Source organism: Jaculus jaculus, chromosome 14 (genome assembly GCF_020740685.1).
Source record: "Jaculus jaculus isolate mJacJac1 chromosome 14, mJacJac1.mat.Y.cur, whole genome shotgun sequence".
Lineage (NCBI taxonomy): Eukaryota > Metazoa > Chordata > Mammalia > Rodentia > Dipodidae > Jaculus > Jaculus jaculus.
The window spans coordinates 3,614,850-3,632,850 of NC_059115.1; the positions used below are offsets into that span (position 1 = coordinate 3,614,850).

General features: G+C 52.7%; 2 protein-coding genes across 2 annotated transcripts; one reads left to right on the plus strand and one right to left on the minus strand.

Annotated features, from left to right (window-relative positions):
• Positions 1 to 3,507: 3,507 nt before the first annotated feature.
• On the minus strand, positions 3,508 to 3,967 carry Znf576 (zinc finger protein 576). The gene is given in 3 exon segments (XM_004673172.2): positions 3,508 to 3,714; positions 3,717 to 3,829; positions 3,831 to 3,967. Coding segments are annotated over 3 exon segments (429 nt in total). The 3' UTR covers positions 3,508 to 3,535.
• A 3,182-nt stretch (positions 3,968 to 7,149) lies between these two features.
• Irgq (immunity related GTPase Q) lies at positions 7,150 to 15,166 on the plus strand. Its single transcript, XM_045134150.1, has 3 exons — positions 7,150 to 7,313; positions 7,775 to 8,309; positions 10,781 to 15,166. The coding sequence occupies exons 2-3, from the start codon at positions 7,777 to 7,779 to the stop codon at positions 12,048 to 12,050; spliced, it is 1,803 nt and encodes a 600-aa protein (XP_044990085.1). The 5' UTR covers positions 7,150 to 7,313; positions 7,775 to 7,776; the 3' UTR covers positions 12,051 to 15,166.
• The last annotated feature ends 2,835 nt before the right edge of the window (positions 15,167 to 18,001 follow it).

The window sequence follows — 18,001 nt, forward strand, 5'->3', positions numbered from 1 at the left end:
GAGACAGAGGTAGGAGGATCACCATGAGTTCCAGGCAATCCTGAGACTACATAGTAAATCCCAGATCAGCCTGGGCTACAGTGAGACCCTACCTCGAAAAACAAACAAAAAAATTCTTAAAAAGTTGTAAGATCTGGATTTCCAAACCCATAGTTCCATGGGGCATAAGTTTGCCCAAGCTGAGTCGGGCTATCTGTGAAGGAATCATTTCCCCATCTCTGGTGCCCCATGCCCGCTTGGACCAGAAGCCTTTGCGCCATGATGCCTGTCACGGGATCTCAGACCAAGGCATCTTTCACGGCTTCTCATCCCTCAATTGCAAGACCTGACCACCCACTGCGGTGTGCAAGAGGGCTTCCGGAGCCACTAGAGCCCAGCACCCCAGAGAACTAGGAAAGCTCGTCCTTATGTGCAGCTGTAACAAAATACTTGAGGATGGCTAGCCACTATTGTAAAAAATAGAGCTGACCTGCAGAGATGGCTTAGTGCTTAAGGCGCTTGCCTACAAAGTCAAAGGACCCAGGTTCAAATCCTCAGGACCCATGTAAACCAGGTGTACATGGTGGTACACCTTTAATCCCAGCACTTTGGAGGCAGAGGTAGGATTGCCACAAGTTCAAAACTACCCTGAGGCTACTTAGTGAATTCCACGTCAGCCTGGGCTAGAGTGAGACCCTACCTCAAATAAAAGGGGGGAGGGGAGATGGAAAGTTGGCTTAGCAATTGAGGCGTTTGCCATCAAAGCCAAAGGACCCCGGTTCAATTCCCCAGTACCCGTGTAAACCAGCTGCACAAAGTGGCTAGAAGCCCTGGTATGCCCTTCATTCTATCTGACTCATTTTTTCTCTGTAATAAATAATTGAGAAAAAGGTCTCTACCTCACCCATCTCATCTGTGAGCTTGAAAAACATCTCTCAATTCAGAGTATGCGAGTATTGTGCCCAAGGCACTAGCCGCTGTTTCCAGGGCTGGTCGGGACAGGTTAGTGAGTCCAGAGGGCCTGGCAGGGTTTGTCTCCAGTCTGGGGGGCACACCCATTGCTCATCTCCAGCTTGTACCTTGTGCCCTGCCCCTGCTGACCATGCAAACCCTGTGTTGGATGTTCCAGGAGACCTGAAAATAGGGTCTCCATGGGAAATCTCCCAGAATTGGCCAAATGAAACATAACACAGGGCTGGAGTGATGGCTTGGTGGTTAAGACACTTGCCTGCAAAGCCTAATGACCTACGCAACCGGGGTTTGATTCCCCAGGACCCACATAAAGCCAGATACACAAGGTGGCACATGCATCTGGAGTCCTAGCAGTGGCTAGGGGCCCCGTTGCATCCAATCTATTTGCCTCTTTCTCCCTTTCTCAAATAAATTATATATACATGTCTTTAAAAAGGTGGCACATGCGTCTGTTTGCAACAGCTAGAGGCCCTGGTGTGCCCATTCTCTTTCCTGGCAAATGATTTTTTTTTTAATTAAAAAAAAAAGTGATACAGAAGGTATCTGTGTTTGATTCCAAACTAGTTCTCTGCAGGGTTAGTTTAGCTCTGCCCTGAGATTCCCTCCCCATACGTCCTCTGGCAATTCCCACTCAAAAGAGGGCTTTTGTTTTGTTTTGGTTTATCAAGGTAGGGTCTCACTCTAGCTCAGGAGCTGACCTGGAATTCGCCATGTAGCCTTAGGGTGGCCTTGAACTCACGGTGATCTGCCTACCTCTGCCTCCCAAGTGCTGGGATTAAAGGGTGTGCACCACCACGCCTGGCTCAGGGTCCGTTTAGTCATTTATGTTAATACAGATGTCTTATCTTTTTTTTTTAAATATTTTTTGTTCATTTTTTATTTATTTATTTGAGAGTGACAGACACAGAGAGAAAGACAGACAGAAGGGGAGAGAGAGAATGGGCGCGCCAGGGCTTCCAGCCACTGTAAACGAACTCCAGATGCGTGCGCCCCCTTGTGCATCTGGCCAATGTGGGACCTGGGGAACCGAGCCTCGAACTGGGGTCCTTAGGCTTCACAGGCAAGCGCTTAACCGCTAAGCCATCTCTCCAGCCCGGGATGTCTTATCTTTAAATGCTATTTTTATTGGTTTAGTCAGGTCATCTCCTTTTGCATATAGAAACAGTCCATCACTAGCCTTATTGAATAGGGTGTAGATCATCTGGGGACGGGATAGTACAATCAAATGCCATAGCCCCTGGCGGGTGTTGGAGGAGACAAGATCACAAATCACAACTCTCCAATATTCCCCAAGTTGCTCCAGGTTTAGAACAAACCCATCAGGATCGCGGGCCAGCAAAGCCTTACTTCCCTGCCCCCTCCCAGGCACACCGCCTGGGCAGTTTGCTTCCTCAGCTAATGGCACCCATGTGGGGTGAATCAAAGGTGACTGACACAAATCATTTTTCCTTGCTCTCTTATTTCCTTTTGTTATTTTTTTAATTAAAACTTTTTATTAGCCAGGCGTGGTGGTGCACGCCTTTAATCCCAGCACTCAGGAGGCAGAGGTAGGAGGATCACTATGAGTTCGAGGCTACCCTGAGATTACGTAGAGAAATCCAGGTCAGCCTGAGCTAAAGTGAGACCCTACCTTGAAAAATAAAAAATAAAAATTATTGACAACTTCCATAATTGTAAACAATATCCCATGGTAATTCCCTCCCTCCCCTCATTTTCCCCCTTGAAACTCCACTCTCCATCATATCCCCTCCCCATCTCAGTCTCCCTTTTAATTTTGATGTTGTGATCTTTCCCTCTTATGGTCTTGTGTAGGTAGTGTCAGGCACTGTGAGGTCATGGATATCCAGGCCATTTTGTGTTTGGAGGAGCACGTTGTAAGGAGTCCTACCCTTCCTTTGGCTCTTACATTCTTTCTGCCAACTCTTCCGCATTAGACCCTGAGCCTTGGAAGGTGTGATAGAGACATTGCAGTGCTAAACACTTTTTTTTTTTTTTGAGGTAGGGTCTCATCGTAGTCCAGGTTGACCCGGAATTTGCTATGTAGTCTCAGGGTGACCTCAAATTCATAGTGATCCTCCTATCTCTGCCTCCCGAGTACTGTGATTAAAGGTGTGTGCCACCACACCCAGCTTTCATTTCCTTTTTTAATTTTAAAATATTTTTATTTGAGAGGTAGAAAGAAGCAGAGAGAGAGAATGGACGCACCAGGGCCTCCAGCCACTGCAAACCAACTCCAGATGCATGCGCCCCCTTGTGCATCTGGTTTTCGTGGGTCCTGGGGAATCGAACCTGAGTCCTTTGGCTTTGCAGGCAAGTGCCTTAACCACTAAGTCATCTCTCCAGCCTCCTCTCTCATTTTTTTTATACATCTCACTACTTGTTGATTTCTCTGCTTCCCTAAAGGCCCCGTGTCCTCCAAAGCCGATAGCTCTGTGTGACAATCTTCTGGGTCTCGGAGCTCTTTGCCATGCCAGTGAGTGGGGGTGGGGAGAGTGAAACCCCTGAAGGAGACCTGCGCCTCTAACATGGGTGGGGTCCGCCAGCCACAGCGTTCCCATCACTATGGAGAGAGCTCAAACCCAACTCAGAGCTCCTCCCTAGCACAGTAGATGTAGTGTTGATGGAGCCAGGCTTCTCGGGCAAAGTCCTGACCACATTCAGTGCAGGTAAAGGGGGCAGGGGTGGCATGGGCCTTATGAACCCACTGGTGCCACCTCAGAGAAGAAGCGGCCCACTCAAAGGTCTTGCCACAGTCAGGGCACTGAAGGTAGGCTGGGCCTTGGTGGGCACACCTGGCGTGGAGGGCTTGGCGGCTGGGGCTGGACGGTGGCCGTGCTGATGGGTGATCAGGGCCTTGGAGGAGGGGAAGGAGCCCGCACCGCTGAAGAGGCCCCTCCTGGAACTTGGAGTCAGCGAAGGTGATGAGGCGGCCAGTGCACTGTGGGAGCTGTAGTCCCGAGGGATGTGGGGCAGGAGGCCAGAAGGCATCTCCAAGACCTCTCTGGAGCCCCACCATCACGCCAGTGTTTGGCCGGCTACTGCTGCTGGCCAGAGGTACAGGACTGTCGTTTGCGGGTGAGCAGACAGAGGCAGGTTGCCCAAGGTGCCGAGGTTAGGAGGTGAAAAGACACGCTGGGATCCAGATCCAGAGCCCGCCGGCCTGACACAGTGGTGTGATGACCACACTGCCTGGGACTGAGCCACAGATCTGTTTCCTGCGCAAGTACAACCGTTTGTTCCTTATCTGGAAAACGGTGTCATGACAGTAGCATTCAAGTGCTCAGAACAGTGCTGTTTGCAATCATAGCTACCGTGGCAGCGACAAGCAGCTGTGACACTGGGAGCTGCCCTGACGCTGTGAGGCTCCGGTGCCCTCATGAATAGAAACATTCACAGAACACCGGCGGGCAGACCAGGCCACGGCATGCCTGGGATGCATCAAGATAACACCGCCCCACAGTCATGTCTGAATACAAACTATGAGCCGTGTCCAAGCCTTAACCCAGTGGCTCTCTATCCTGGCTAAGAGGAGTGGCTGCCGCTGTTCTGTCATTCAGCCTCCGCCTCACTTTCTTCCTCCCTCCTATGTAAAGCTGATTAAGGCACCAATTGAAGTTGGCGGCGTGGTGGCACACGCCTTTAATCCCAGCACTCGAGAGGTAGGAGGATCGCTGTGAGTTCAAGGCCACCCTGAGCCTACATAATGAATTCCAGGTCAGCCTGAACTACCTCAGGGGAAAAAAATAAAATAAAATAAAAATAAAGTCTTGGATTTGCTCCTCTTTCATGGCATTGTGCAACCCTGAGCTCTCCCTTTCAGAACCCATCCTAAAAGCAAGCCCAAATCCTGTAAGTTTTTCTTGATACTCTTCCTGAGATACTCCCAGCGCCCCGTGGTGGATGTTACAATGCCAAGAAACCAGCTGGGGATGCAGCTCGGTAGCAGAGTGCTCTCTCAGAATCCTTCAGTGGGTGACTGGGGACATGACTCAGTGGAAGAACTCTTGTCAAGCATGTACAACACCCTAAGTTTAGGGCCCAGCACTGCAAAAAAAAAATTTTTTTTTTTCAGTAGGGTCTTTCTCTAGCCTAAGCTGACCTGGAATTAGTTTTGGGGTGGCCTAGAACTCACAGACAACCTCCTACCTTTCTGCCTTCACAGAGCTGGGATTAAAGGTGTGTGCTACCCCACCTGACAATTATTGGAGCCGTAAACCCAATTTGTTCAAACCAGGTGCATTTCTGGTGGCTCTTGTCTGTATGGCATTGACACTGGCTTTTCTTACAGTTTCGATTTTATTTGGTCCATTATTAGGACAAACGAGATGTTAGATTCATTCATAGTTTGAGAATGAATGCACCCAGCACATTCAGTCAGTCAGTGGGAGGAGCTATTGCTGCAAGTCAAACTGGCTAGCTTCGTTATTATCAAGCTCTTCCCGTTTCTTTTTTTAATTTAAAAATATATCCCACGGAAATTCCCTCCCATTTCTTCTTTCTTAAAAAATATTTTATTTATTTATTTGAGAGAGGAAGAGGCAAAGAGAAAGAGAGGGCTTCCAGCCACTGCAAACAAACTCCAGACACGTGCGCCCCCTTGTGCATCTGGCATATGTGGGTGTTGGGGAATAGAACAAGGTCCTTTGGCTTCCCAGGCAAAGGCCTTAACTGCTAAGCCATTCCCCCAGCACAGGCTCTTCCCTTTTCTACAGCTAATCTCCTAACAGCCCTTCCAATTGGGGAATGGCAGTCTCTTGCCATGGGAAACAGACTCAATCACACTGAACGTCTAGGGCACAGTTGAAAGTAGAATCTTGGGCCTTCTCTCACAATAGATATTCCCCAGTCTCCAGACCAGGCCTCGCCGGATCCGCTCTGATCCCTTTTCTGGCCAGAGGATGGTAAATATATCTTACACGGATGTATGTACTTTTAAGGCCCTTCCTGGCAGATAGCGCCATTCCAGCTCCTCCCAGCAGGGAAAGGATATTGAAATGCTAGAGATCCCCTTAGCATCACAGCTACACGCACCTCTCTCTATGGGGCAGTAATCACAGAGGTTGGCTCATTGGTCACGTGTTCTCCCTTTGGGAGAAGCCTGCTGCTCCGTGGTCTCTTCGGAGTGCGTTAATAACATTGACTGCGACCTCTGATCACGATATTAGCACGTCTGTCATCACCCTGCTAAATCCCTTGGCATCCACGCACACCATCTCTTTGGACCCCAACAGCATGCTAGGTAGACAAGTATCATCCATCGCATATGGAGACCGTCCTGGGGAGGGGCTGGAGAGATAGCTTAGCGGTTAAGGTGCTTGCTGGCAAAGCTTAAGAGCCCAAGGTTCGATTCCCCAGGAGCCACGTAAGCCAGATGCCCAAGGTGGTGCATGTGTCTGGAGTTCATTTGCAGTGGCTGGAGGCCCTGGTGTGCCCATTCTCTTTCTCTCAAATTAATAAATAAAAATAAAATATTTAAAAAGAGATTCCCAAGCCTTTAATCCCAGCACTCTGCCTCAGAGGTAGGAGGGTCGCCCTGCGTCTGAGGCCACCCTGAGAATACATAGTGAATTCCAGGAGGTCAGCCTGGGCTTAGGGTGAGACCCAACCTCGAGAAACCAAACCAAAACAAAACAAAACAAAAAAAAAAAAGGATGTCAAGGAAAGATATCTCCTTTGGCGAGGCGAGGTGAGGCTGGTGACAGAGGTCATAGGTCACACAGGTGAGAAGACCCTTAAGTTTCAGGGCGGCCTCGAACTCACAGTGAGCCTCCTACCTCTGCCTCCCAGGTGTGTGCCACGATGCCCAGCCTGCCTGTCTTTTTTTTTTAAAATAACTTATCTCTGTATGTATGTATATACTTCGTCCACCGCGGGCCCGACGATGGATCGGGTCACCCAAGGGTCTGTGCTGTGGTCCCGGCCAGGGCTTGCCTTGCGCCGCGCCCGTCGTTCTGTCGCCACAGCGCCTCCCCCGGACGGAAGCCGAACAGCGCCCCTTGGCGGCTCTAGACTCTCGGGGCAGGGGGGCGGCGTGATGACGTCACGGACGCGCGTTCCGTACAGACCTCAGCCGTACAGCGCCGGCGCCTCGCCTGCAGAGCCGCGCTTGCCGTACAGGCTTTCCGCGCAGGCGCCTCCGCCTGGCAGGAGCGCGCGTGCGCACATCGGGCGTCCGCGGCGTTGGAGAACGCAGCGTCCCCACTGCAAGACACGCCCACCCACGAAAGGAATGACTAAAGGTGAGAGCCGCCCAAACGCGATCGGGCCTCTTCGGGCTCCGTCCGCCGGGTCCCCAGGGGTCGGGCTTCACCTCCCGCCGATCTTCCCGTAGCGATCGCCGTGTGCCCTGCGTCCTTTGCTCGGTGGGTGCTTTGGGGAGCTGGGGAAGGGGATTTCTTCATCATCCCGCGTCCTGGAGGGATGGGAGGGATTGCTTGTAGGATTTCGGGGATTTTGTTTGTTTGTTTGTTTGGGGTTCAGCGACACGCTTGCATCGAGAGAGAGGGTCTTAGCGGCTAAGGCTTTTGCCTGCGAAGTCAAAGATCCCAGGTTCGATTCCCCAGGACCCACGTACGCCAGATGCACAAGGTGGTGCATGCATCTGGAGGTCGTTTGCAGAGGCCCTGGCGCGCCCATTCTCTCTCAATCAAATAAAAATCGAGAGAGGTTCCCCAGGGAACAGGCCCTCCCTGGGCATTGGATTTCTCGGCCCTGCAGAGAATGCAAAAAATAGGGGGAGGAGGTGGAGGACAGAAGCCTTTCTGAAGTCTCTCTCTCGTCCACCAACACCCACCCACCCCCACTTCTCTGCTTTGCTTTCCAGCGATGCCTCCCCCGCGAGGTGACGTGACCGTCTTGTTCCTGGGGCCTCCAGGCTCCGGGAAGTCGGCTGTGATCGCCGCCCTGTGCGACAAGAACGTGGACACCGTCGAGATCCCCGATCCCTCACGGCCGGACACCGGGATCCCCAGCCTCAGAACTGCTGGTCCTGGCCTGTTTCTGGGTGAACTGAGCTGCCCACCCGCAGCTCCTGGGCCCTGGGCGGCCGAGGCCAACGTGCTGGTACTGGTGCTGCGGGAACCTGAGAGCGATGGCCAGCCTTTGGCCCCAGCGTTGGCAGAGGCAGCGAGGGCCGCCCTGGCCAGAGGGACCCCGCTGCTGGCTGTGCGGAACGTCCCTCCTGGGGATTCACTGAATGACAGCCAGGCCCGTCAGCAGACCAAGGCCTTGCTGGACAGCGAGGGGCTGGCAGCTGCGCCCCTCTTTGTGCTGCCGGCCGACTGCGGTAGCCGAGACTGCTGCGAGGAGCTGGAGCGCCTGCGGACGGTGCTGCGGAGCCAGGCGGAGGCGCTGCAGAGGTGAGGACCCCTAGTCCCATCAGTCTATACACCCCGCTATTGTTTGTTTTTCGAGATAGGATCTCCCCCTAGCCCAGGCTGACATGGAATTCACTAGGTAATCTCAGGGTGGCTTTGAACCCACCTTGATTGATCCTCTCCTCCCTTAGCCTCCCAAGTGCTGGGAATAAAGGCATTGCGCCACCACGCCCGGCTCTCCTTGGTCTTTGAGATACACCAGACCCCACCCTTTAGCTTAGAGAAAGGGACATCATTGATCCAAGTTGGTCTTTTTTTTTTTTCTTCTTCTTCTTTGGATTTTGGAGATAGGAATTCACTCTAGTCTCAGGGTGGCCTCCAGCTCACAGAGATCCTCCTACCTCAACCTCCCCAGTGGGATTAAAGGCCTGAGTCACCGCACCACGGCTCCCAACTGGGTCATTGACATCTACCCTCCCACCCCTCCCCAGGGCCAATTTGAGGCAACCTAAATCCATGCCCTGCTTCTTGGCCCAGACTCCCCGACCCCAGGGGCAGATTTTGAGATCAGGGAGGATCCACGGTAAATAAGAGCTTTAACTGGTGTTCTGTTATCTAGGCCTGCTCTCCCGCCAAGGGTCACTTGGAGGGCCAGTTGTGAAGGTCCTGCCTTCTGCAAGCCTTCTGAGGACATGGGCACCCCCTCTCTAGTGAGAATTCTAGGAGAGGACCTGGAAATGTCTTGCAAATAACGGCCCCGCAGACAAAACATTGAAGGATGCATCTCTCCAAGAAAGAGCATTTGTGATCTTATGAAGAGTCCCCTCATCAGGCTGATTCTCTCCGGAAGAGAGCGCCCCTCCCCCTCCCCCCTTCCATGTACAATGTCATACACTCGAGGAAATTTAATAATTTGGGGTGCCTCCCACTTCCTTTCTCCCAACCCCTTCTCATTTCTCTGCTTACTACCTCCAAAATCCACTCCCTCAAATACCACTTGCCACATTTTATGGGCTTCAAAACGAGTCTCAGGCGCATCCCCCCATCACGTTTTTCATTTATTTATTTATTTATTTTGGTTTTTAGAGGCAGGGTCTGGCTGTAGCCCAGGCTGACCTGGAGTTCACTGTGTGGTCTCAGAGTGGCCTCGAACTCACTGTCATCCCCCTACCTCTGCCTCCCCAGCGCTGGGATTAAAGGCGTGCGCCACACCTGGCTTATTGCTCCTTTTTTTCCTTAGCCACACGTGATCCTTGTCAACCTCCTTGGTAACAAAGTAGGAGATGAGACTTGTCCCCCGGCCTGGGAAGAGTGGCCTTGGGGACCTTGGCAGAGTCCTTGCCAATAGTGCCAAACATTGGAATAGACCACAGTGCAGCTGTCTCTCTGTCCTGTAAGATTTGTGGGGCCTGAAAGCGTCCTGGGCTAGGTCCAGGGGAAGTTTTAGCAGTCCCTTTGTGGCTCTGTTGCAAGCCTACCTATCCTCTAGAACCTGGCCTGGTGGCTTTTTTTGTTGTTTTTCGAGGTAGGGTCTCGCTCTAGCCCAGGCTGACCTGGAATTCACTATGGAATCTCAGGGTGGCCTTGAACTCACGGCGATCCTCCTACCTCTGCCTCCCCAGTGCTGGGATTAAAGGCGTGCGCCACCATGCCTGGCTTTCTTTCTTTCTTTTTTTTTTTTTTTTGGTCCAGGTGGCATTTTTAAATCCCAGCTTTATCACCTGTTTTTATTTGGTGTTCCATAAGCCCTTCCCTTTCCTGATTATGTTTTGTTTTGTTTTTCTTTTGTTTTTCAAGGTGGGGTCTCCCTGTAGCCCAGGCTAACCTGGAATTCACTATGTAATCTCAGGATGGCCTCCTCATGGAATAGCCTCCCACCTCTGCCTCCAGAGTGCAGGAATTAAAGGTGTTTTTTATTTTTTTCAAGGTAGTGTCTCACTCTAGCTCAGTCTGACCTAGAATTCATTATGTAGTCTCAGGGTGGCCTCGAACTCACAGTGATCCTCCTACCTCTGCCTCTCCAGTGCTGGGATTAAAGGCGTGTGCCACCATGCCCAGCACATTATTTATTAACGACAGAGAGGGGGAGAAAGAGAATGGGTGTGCCAGGGCCTCTAGCCACTGCAAAAATACTCCAGACACATGTGCCACCTTGTGCATCTGGCTTACGTGGGACCTGTAGACTCGAACCTGGGTCCTTAAGTTTCACAGGCAAGTGTCTTAACGACTTAAGCCATCTTTTTTTTTTTTGTTTTGTTTTTGCTTTTCTTTAGCTTTGGTTTGGGTTTTTCCAGGTAAGATCTCACTCTAACCCAGACTGATCTGGACTCTATAGTCCCCGGCTAGCCTCACCACAATCCCCCTACTTCTGATTAAAGGCGTGCGCCACCAGGCTCAGCTCCTGGTCATGTTTGGGGGATTCTTCAGAAAGCTTCCGGGGTCGTTTCCCCAGCCCAGGTGTTACCGCTATGCTATCCCTAACCCTATCCCTTCCTGCTCCCCGGTCCCCACAGGCACCTACCCCCGGCCCAGGATGGCTTCGAGGTGCTGGGCGCAGCCGAGCTGGAAGCTGTGCGCGAAGCCTTTGAGACCGGTGGTCTGGAGGCGGCGCTGTCGTGGGTGCGCGCTGGCCTGGAGCGCCTGGGCAGTGCGCGGCTGGATCTGGCTGTGGCTGGCCGAGCGGACATGGGCATGGTGCTGGACATACTTTTAGGACTGGATACTGACGATCGAGGTGCTGCGCCTACTAAGGCGCCCGCGGGACCCACCCCGTTCCCAGCTCCGGAGCGCCCCAATGTGGTACTCTGGGCCGTCCCTCTGGGCCCCACGGCCACTTGTCCTGCCACAACCTCTCACCCGACCCACTACGATGCCCTCATCCTCGTCACGCCCGGGGTCCCCACGGCCGAGGACTGGGCTCAGGGACGCGCTTTGGTGTCACCTGATGCGCCCCTAGCCGGCGTGCGAACCGATGGCCAGGGCGAGGATCCCCCGGAATCCCTGGAAGAAGAGGACAAGTTGGAGAAGGCTAGTGGAGAAGGAGGAGGATTTCAGGAGGGAAAAAACTGTGGCGCCGGATCGAAAGCAGGCGGCGGGGATTTGCCACCGGTTGTGGGCAGCGCTAAGAAAGCTGATGGTGGGGAGACGGGGCGCACGGCCGCGTGCAGCCCCGAGGACGAGACGTGGGAGGTGCTGGAGGAGACGCCGCCGCCCGTGTTCCCCCTACGGCTGCACGGCCTCCCTGGACTGGCCACTTGGCTGCGCCGCGCGCTGCCCCCGGCCCAGGCCGGAGCCCTGCTGCTGGCGCTGCCCCCGGCGTCTCCCCGCGAAGCCCGGAGGAAAGCCGCGGCGTTGCGGGCCGGGGCCTGGAGGCCGGCTCTACTGGCCAGCTTGGCGGCCGCCGCCGCCCCTGTACCCGGCCTGGGCTGGGCTTGCGACGTGGCCCTTCTCCGCGGGCAGCTGGCCGAGTGGCGGCGGGCGCTGGGGCTCGAACCGGCGGCCGTTGCGCGGCGCGAGCGCGCCCTGGGCCTGGCTCCGGGGACGCTAGCCGAGCGCGCGCGCTTCCCGGGCCCCGTGACGCGCGCGGAGGTGGAAGCCCGGCTGGGATCCTGGGCGGGCGAGGGCACGGCGGGCGGGGCGGCCCTGGGCGCGCTGTCCTTCCTGTGGCCCGCGGGTGGTGCCGCGGCCACAGGCGGGCTGGGGTACCGGGCCGCCCACGGCGTCCTGCTGCAGGCCTTGGACGAGATGTTAGCTGATGCCCAGGTCATATTGACACCCCCCTGAGTCCACCCAGCGAGGGGCAGGCGTGGGGGTGGCTGGGGTGCCTTGTGAAAACGGGTTGTGGGGTGGGTGGAAGGGTGCTACTCAATCCTGGGGACTTTTTTTTTCCCCCCCTTTATTTTTTTTTAAATATGATTTTATTTATTTGAGAGAGAATGGGCACACCAGGGCCACCTTGTGCATCTGGCTTAAGTGGGTCCTGGGGAATCGAACCTTGGTCCTTTGGCTTTGCAGGCTAAGCCATCTCTCCAGCGCAATCCTGAGGGCTTGAAGGGGTTGGGTTTGGTTTCTGGGATTGTTATGCTCAGTGACTATTAGACTCCTGAGCTGGAGTGGGGTCCACAGGTTAGGGCTTCCCGTTGTCTCTACGCTTAGAAATAGGCCTCTCCGACCTTAATCGATTCTTTCTGATGGAAGGTCTGTCTCCCTGTGGGGTGAACCAATGACCCCTAGAGAGACCCTCGGACTCTGCTCTCCCTCTCTGTTTTTGTTCCAACAAAACCGAAGGGAGGGGGCAAGTGTGTGGGCATGGCAGCGACCAGATGGGAATGAGGCTTTCTGGATATGCAGGAATCGAAGTCCTTACTTCCTGCCCGGCATCCCTGTGACCATGGAGCAATCCCTCTGAGTTTGGGAAAGGGTGTGACTACCCCCATTTTATGGGTGCTGGGTGTTTCAGGGTGTTTCTGGCATGTGTGTTCCTGTCCCTTTAAGGGGTTTCTATATTATGGTTATTGGCTTCCTCTGTTGTAATGACCTTCTTTTTTTTAAACCCTTTTTGTTTTTGAGTTGGCCGTAGTAGGTCCTGCCTCGGGACTTATGCACACGCTGTCTTTTTGTTTCGTTGTTTTGAGGCAGGAAAGGGGCCTCACTGAGCCCAGGCTGGCCCTGAACTACAGTGATCCTCCAACCTCAGCCTCCCCACTGCTGGAATTATAGGCATGCGCCACGACGACCGGTTATTGTTTTTGTGACCGGCTCCTTGTCCAGGTCTCTACTGAAATGTCCCCACAAAGAGGACTTCTCTGATTACCTCAAGTTGGGTAGCTTGCACATCCACATAACTGACCAGTTAGTTTTCCTCATAGCAAATAGTATTTTTTGTTTTGTTTTGTGAGAGTCCTCTCTTATTTATTACAGAAAGAGGTAGAGAGAGAATGGGCGTGCCAGCACCTCCAGCCGCTGCAAACAAATTCCATATGCATGTGCCACCCTGTGCATCTGGCTTACGTGGGCTCTAGGGAGTCCAACTTAAGTCCGTAGGTTCCTCAGGCAAGTGCCTTAATCACTGAGCCATCTCTCCAGTCCTGATAGCACATATTACTGTCAAAATGACCTTATTAAGGCATTTGCCTGTTTGCTGGTATTCTTGCCTCCTTGCCCAGAGTGGTCTCTGGTGTAACCAACCCCAGCTCTGACAGCAATGCCTGACACACGGTGGCCGGTCCTGCCAAACACTGACGGGCGGCAGAGGTCGGTGTGTTCTCACAGCGGCTGATGTCTCCAGGGAGAGGACAGCACGGTGGGAGGCGGAAGCCCTGGGAAGCAAGGGTAACGTTGCTGCAATCCTGTCTCTGCGACCAGTGCCTTCTTGTCTGTCTGGAACAGGCTGCACCTTGAGTAGTTCATCCGCGGCCAAGAACAAGGGTTGCTGGTCTGAAGCTGGGCAGAGGTGCCTCTATCTGCGGTTAGAACTCCCACCACTGGCACAGTTAATGGCAGCCAAGTCCAGGTGATGCGGGGTACGGTGGGCACACCTGCGATCCCAGCGCTGGAGAGGTGGAGGCAGGAGGATCGGGGGTGCAAAGCTAGCTTCATATTGAGTGAAGCCCAGCCTGGGCTAGGCACCCCCCCAACAACCCACATACACAAGACCCTGAGGCTGGTGAGGGGCAAACGATCCTACGGGACTTTGGGCAAGTACTCTGCGAATGGCTCTTATGCGTAGTCTTGTGAGAGTTCACTGTATTTGTATATACTGTCCTGACTGCATATGAGCACACACCATACTGTAGCCTCCTCTTTGAAGCCAGGCATGCTGAGAACTCAAACATTACTCCTGGACACACACCCTCCACCTGGGAAGCCCCAGGGTGACCAGTCCTAGACCACTCTCTACAACTATGACCACCCCCACCACTCTTTTTCATGCAGTCCAGGCTGGCCTCAGACTCATAACCGAGAATGGCCTTTTTCTTGTGATGCTACTGGGATTCCAGACATGTGTTACAACGTCCAGCTCTGACCCTGTCTTTTTTTTTTTTTCTTGTGACTTATGCCTTATTTTGTTGACAGTTTTGTGCGCATATACAATTTAACCATAAACCCCTCCCAATTACTCCCTCTTGTCTCCCTTTTATGTATTTTATTTATGTGAGACAGAAGGGAAGGACCTCCAGCCACTGTCAATGACCTCCAGACGCATGCGCCCCCTTGTGCATCTGGCTTATGTGGCTTCTGGAGATTTGAACCTGGGTGCTTAGGCTTTGCAGGCAAGCACCTTAACCGCTAAGCCATCTCTCCAGCCCTCTGGCCTTCTTGATGCGGTTCTTCCTGGCCTCCCTGATCTGGGCTTTGCTGCTGGAGCTCGTCCCTGCCCCTCTGGCAGGGGGTCCTGCCAGACTTGTTAGAAGAATCAGACTTCTGTTTCTGTGTGTGTATGTGTTGAGTGTGCTGGTTGGGTTTATGGGGTTGTATAGTTCCAAGACACTTTTGGGGGACACTGCCTTTTCTGTTTTGCTTGGGAAGGACATGAGTGAGGCATCTGTCTCTGGACACATCCAAACAGAAAGGACTCAATCTCCCTGTGGAAAGGCCGCCAAGAGGTTGTATACCCATGAGGCACTTCATGGCCAGAAGACTCTGGAAGCAGGAATTCCAGGAAATGTCAGCTCTCGACGCCAGAACTCCAGGAAATGTGTAGTGACTGTTGACATTGTCACAAAAGGTCCCCCAAAAGGGCAAGTGGATGACATGCCCTCATCACCGAGGTGGGTTTTTATACATTTCTGAGTAATGATGGGGACGGATGTAGGTCTACTACAATGGAGGACAGGTCATCAGTGTGCTCAGCCTGTGGTGATTTTTAGAAAAATGAATAAACACGAGTACAGATCCTATTGTCAGTTGTAATACTGGGTTGGATTTAGGGCTTCCCACATATAACAAGTGTTCACTGTGGATCCTGGACAAGTGCTCTACTTCAGAGCCACGCCCCCAGCCCCTCACTGTGGACTCTAGACAAGTGCTCTACCTCTGAGCCACGCCCCCAGCCCCTCACTGTGGACTCTAGACAAGTGCTGTACCTCTGAGCCACGCCCCCAGCCCCTCACTGTGGATCTAGACAAGTGCTCTACCTCTGAGCCACGCCCCCAGCCCCTCACTGTGGATCTAGACAAGTGCTCTACCTCTGAGCCACGCCCCCAGCCCCTCACTGTGGATCTAGACAAGTGCTCTACCTCTGAGCCACGCCCCCAGCCCCTCTCTGTGGATCTAGACAAGTGCTCTACCTCTGAGCCACGCCTCCAGCCCCTCACTGTGGACTCTAGACAAGTGCTCTTCCTCTGAGCCACGCCCCCAGCCCCTCACTGTGGATCCTAGACAAGTGCTCTACCTCTGAGCCACGCCCCCAGCCCCTCACTGTGGATCCTAGACAAGTGCTCTACCTCTGAGCCACGCCCCCAGCCCCTCACTGTGGATCTAGACAAGTGCTCTACCTCTGAGCCACGCCCCCAGCCCCTCACTGTGGATCTAGACAAGTGCTCTACCTCTGAGCCACGCCCCCAGCCCCTCACTGTGGATCTAGACAAGTGCTCTACCTCTGAGCCACGCCCCCAGCCCCTCACTGTGGATCTAGACAAGTGCTCTACCTCTGAGCCATGCCCCCAGCCCCTCACTGTGGATCCTAGACAAGTGCTTTTCCTCTGAGCCACGCCCCCAGCCCCTCACTGTGGACTCTAGACAAGTGTTCTACCTCTGAGCCACGCCCCCAGCCCCTCACTGTGGACTCTAGACAAGTGCTCTTCCTCTGAGCCACGCCCCCAGCCCCTCACTGTGGACTCTAGACAAGTGCTCTTCCTCTGAGCCACGCCCCCAGCCCCTCACTGTGGATCCTAGACAAGTGCTCTACCTCTGAGCCACGCCCCCAGCCCCTCACTGTGGATCCTAGACAAGTGCTCTACCTCTGAGCCACGCCCCCAGCCCTTTGGTTTGGCTCTGTGTCTCAGTGCTAATCTTGGAGAGTATAAATGTTAATGTGGCTTTCATGCTTCTATGCTCTGCTCACGGAACACTGTCAGGCACCCCTGACCCAGAAGATTATGGAGGCTTAAGGAGGACACAGTTCCTCCTCCCAAACTCAATGCAAACAAGCTGGAAGTGGAACCACACCTGCCAACTCACAACCCCTTGGAAACAAGAATGCTCGTTGTCTTAAGCCTTGGGTTGGGGAGGGTTTGTTACACAGCATTGTTTTAGTGTTAGCTGACTCATACAGCTCTGGTGTTTTCAGCCCCTGAGATTAGGGACTTGTCCTATAGCATAATCGAGTCTGACCCATTTGGTGTCAATCTTGGCACATGCCTACTGCTAATGGTCACTTAGTAAGTGGCAGCTATTATAATGATTACTATTTACCCAGATATATTATCCATAGAATTATCCTGCCCTTAAAAGGTGGCAAACACTGGTAAGTGCTTTTAAAACTGCATTTTTATCTTACAACAATCCTGTGGGTTATTGACACCCAAAGCTCTCAGTCATGAAGACTGAGGTACAAGAGGAAGCATTATCTAGAGGTGACCAAGAACTTTGGATTCTGATAGGTTAGAGTTCAAATCCCACTCTTCCTCGCTGGTTGATCTATGGCAGGTACTGCCTGCAATTAGTTTGCCCAGTTTATTCATCTGTAAAATGAGATTTTTTTTTTTTTTTCTCACTAGTTCAGGCTGATCTGGAACTCACTATGTAGTCTCAGGGAGGCCTCAAACTCAGGGTGATCTTCCTCCTGGGAGTAAAGACGTGAGCCAACACATCTGACTAGTGTCTTTTTTTTTTTTTTTTAAGCTGGGTGTGTTGATGTATGTTTAAAAGCTCAGTAACTGGGAGGGTGAGGCAGAAAGACTGCCTTGAGTTCGAGGTCTGCATGGGCTACATAGAGAGACTCTGTCTTCAATGATAACAACAGGGGCTGGAGAGATGGCTTAGCAGTTAAGGCATTCGCCTGCAAAGCCAAAGGATCCCATTTCGACTCTCCAGAACCCACATAAGCCAGAGATGCACAAGGAGGCGCATGCATCTGAAGTTTGTTTGCAGTGGCTGGAGGCCCTGCACGCCCATTCTCTCTCTCTCTTTCTGTGCCTCTTTCTCTCAAATAAAATATATTAAAAAAAATAGCCGGGCGTGGTGGCGCACACCTTTAATCCCAGCACTCGGGAGGCAGAGGTAGGAGGATCGCCATGAGTTCGAGGCCACCCTGAGACTACATAGTGAATTCCAGGTCAGCCTGAGCCAGAGTGAGACCCTACCTCGAAAAACCAAAAAAAAAAATAATAATAATAAAAATAATAATAATAATAACAACAACAAACCAATGTCATAGAGTTGTGATCATAAATGAGACAGAACTTATAAAATGCTTAGCGTAGGGAATGGTAGAATGCCCATTAATGAAAGACAAAGACTCCCCTCTTCTTTTTTTTTTTTTTTTTTTTTGGTTTTTCGAGGTAGAGTCTCACTCTGGTCCAGGCTGACCTGGAATTAACTATGTAGTCTTAGGGTGGCCTTGAACTCATGGCAATCCTCCTACCTCTGCCTCCCGAGTACTGGGATTAAAGGCGTGCGCCACCACGCCCGGCTCCCTCTTCATTTTCCTTTGTGGTTTTTGTTTGGTTTGGTTTTGGTTGTTCAACAGAGGGTCTCACTCTAGCCCAAGCTGACCTGGAATTCGCTATGGA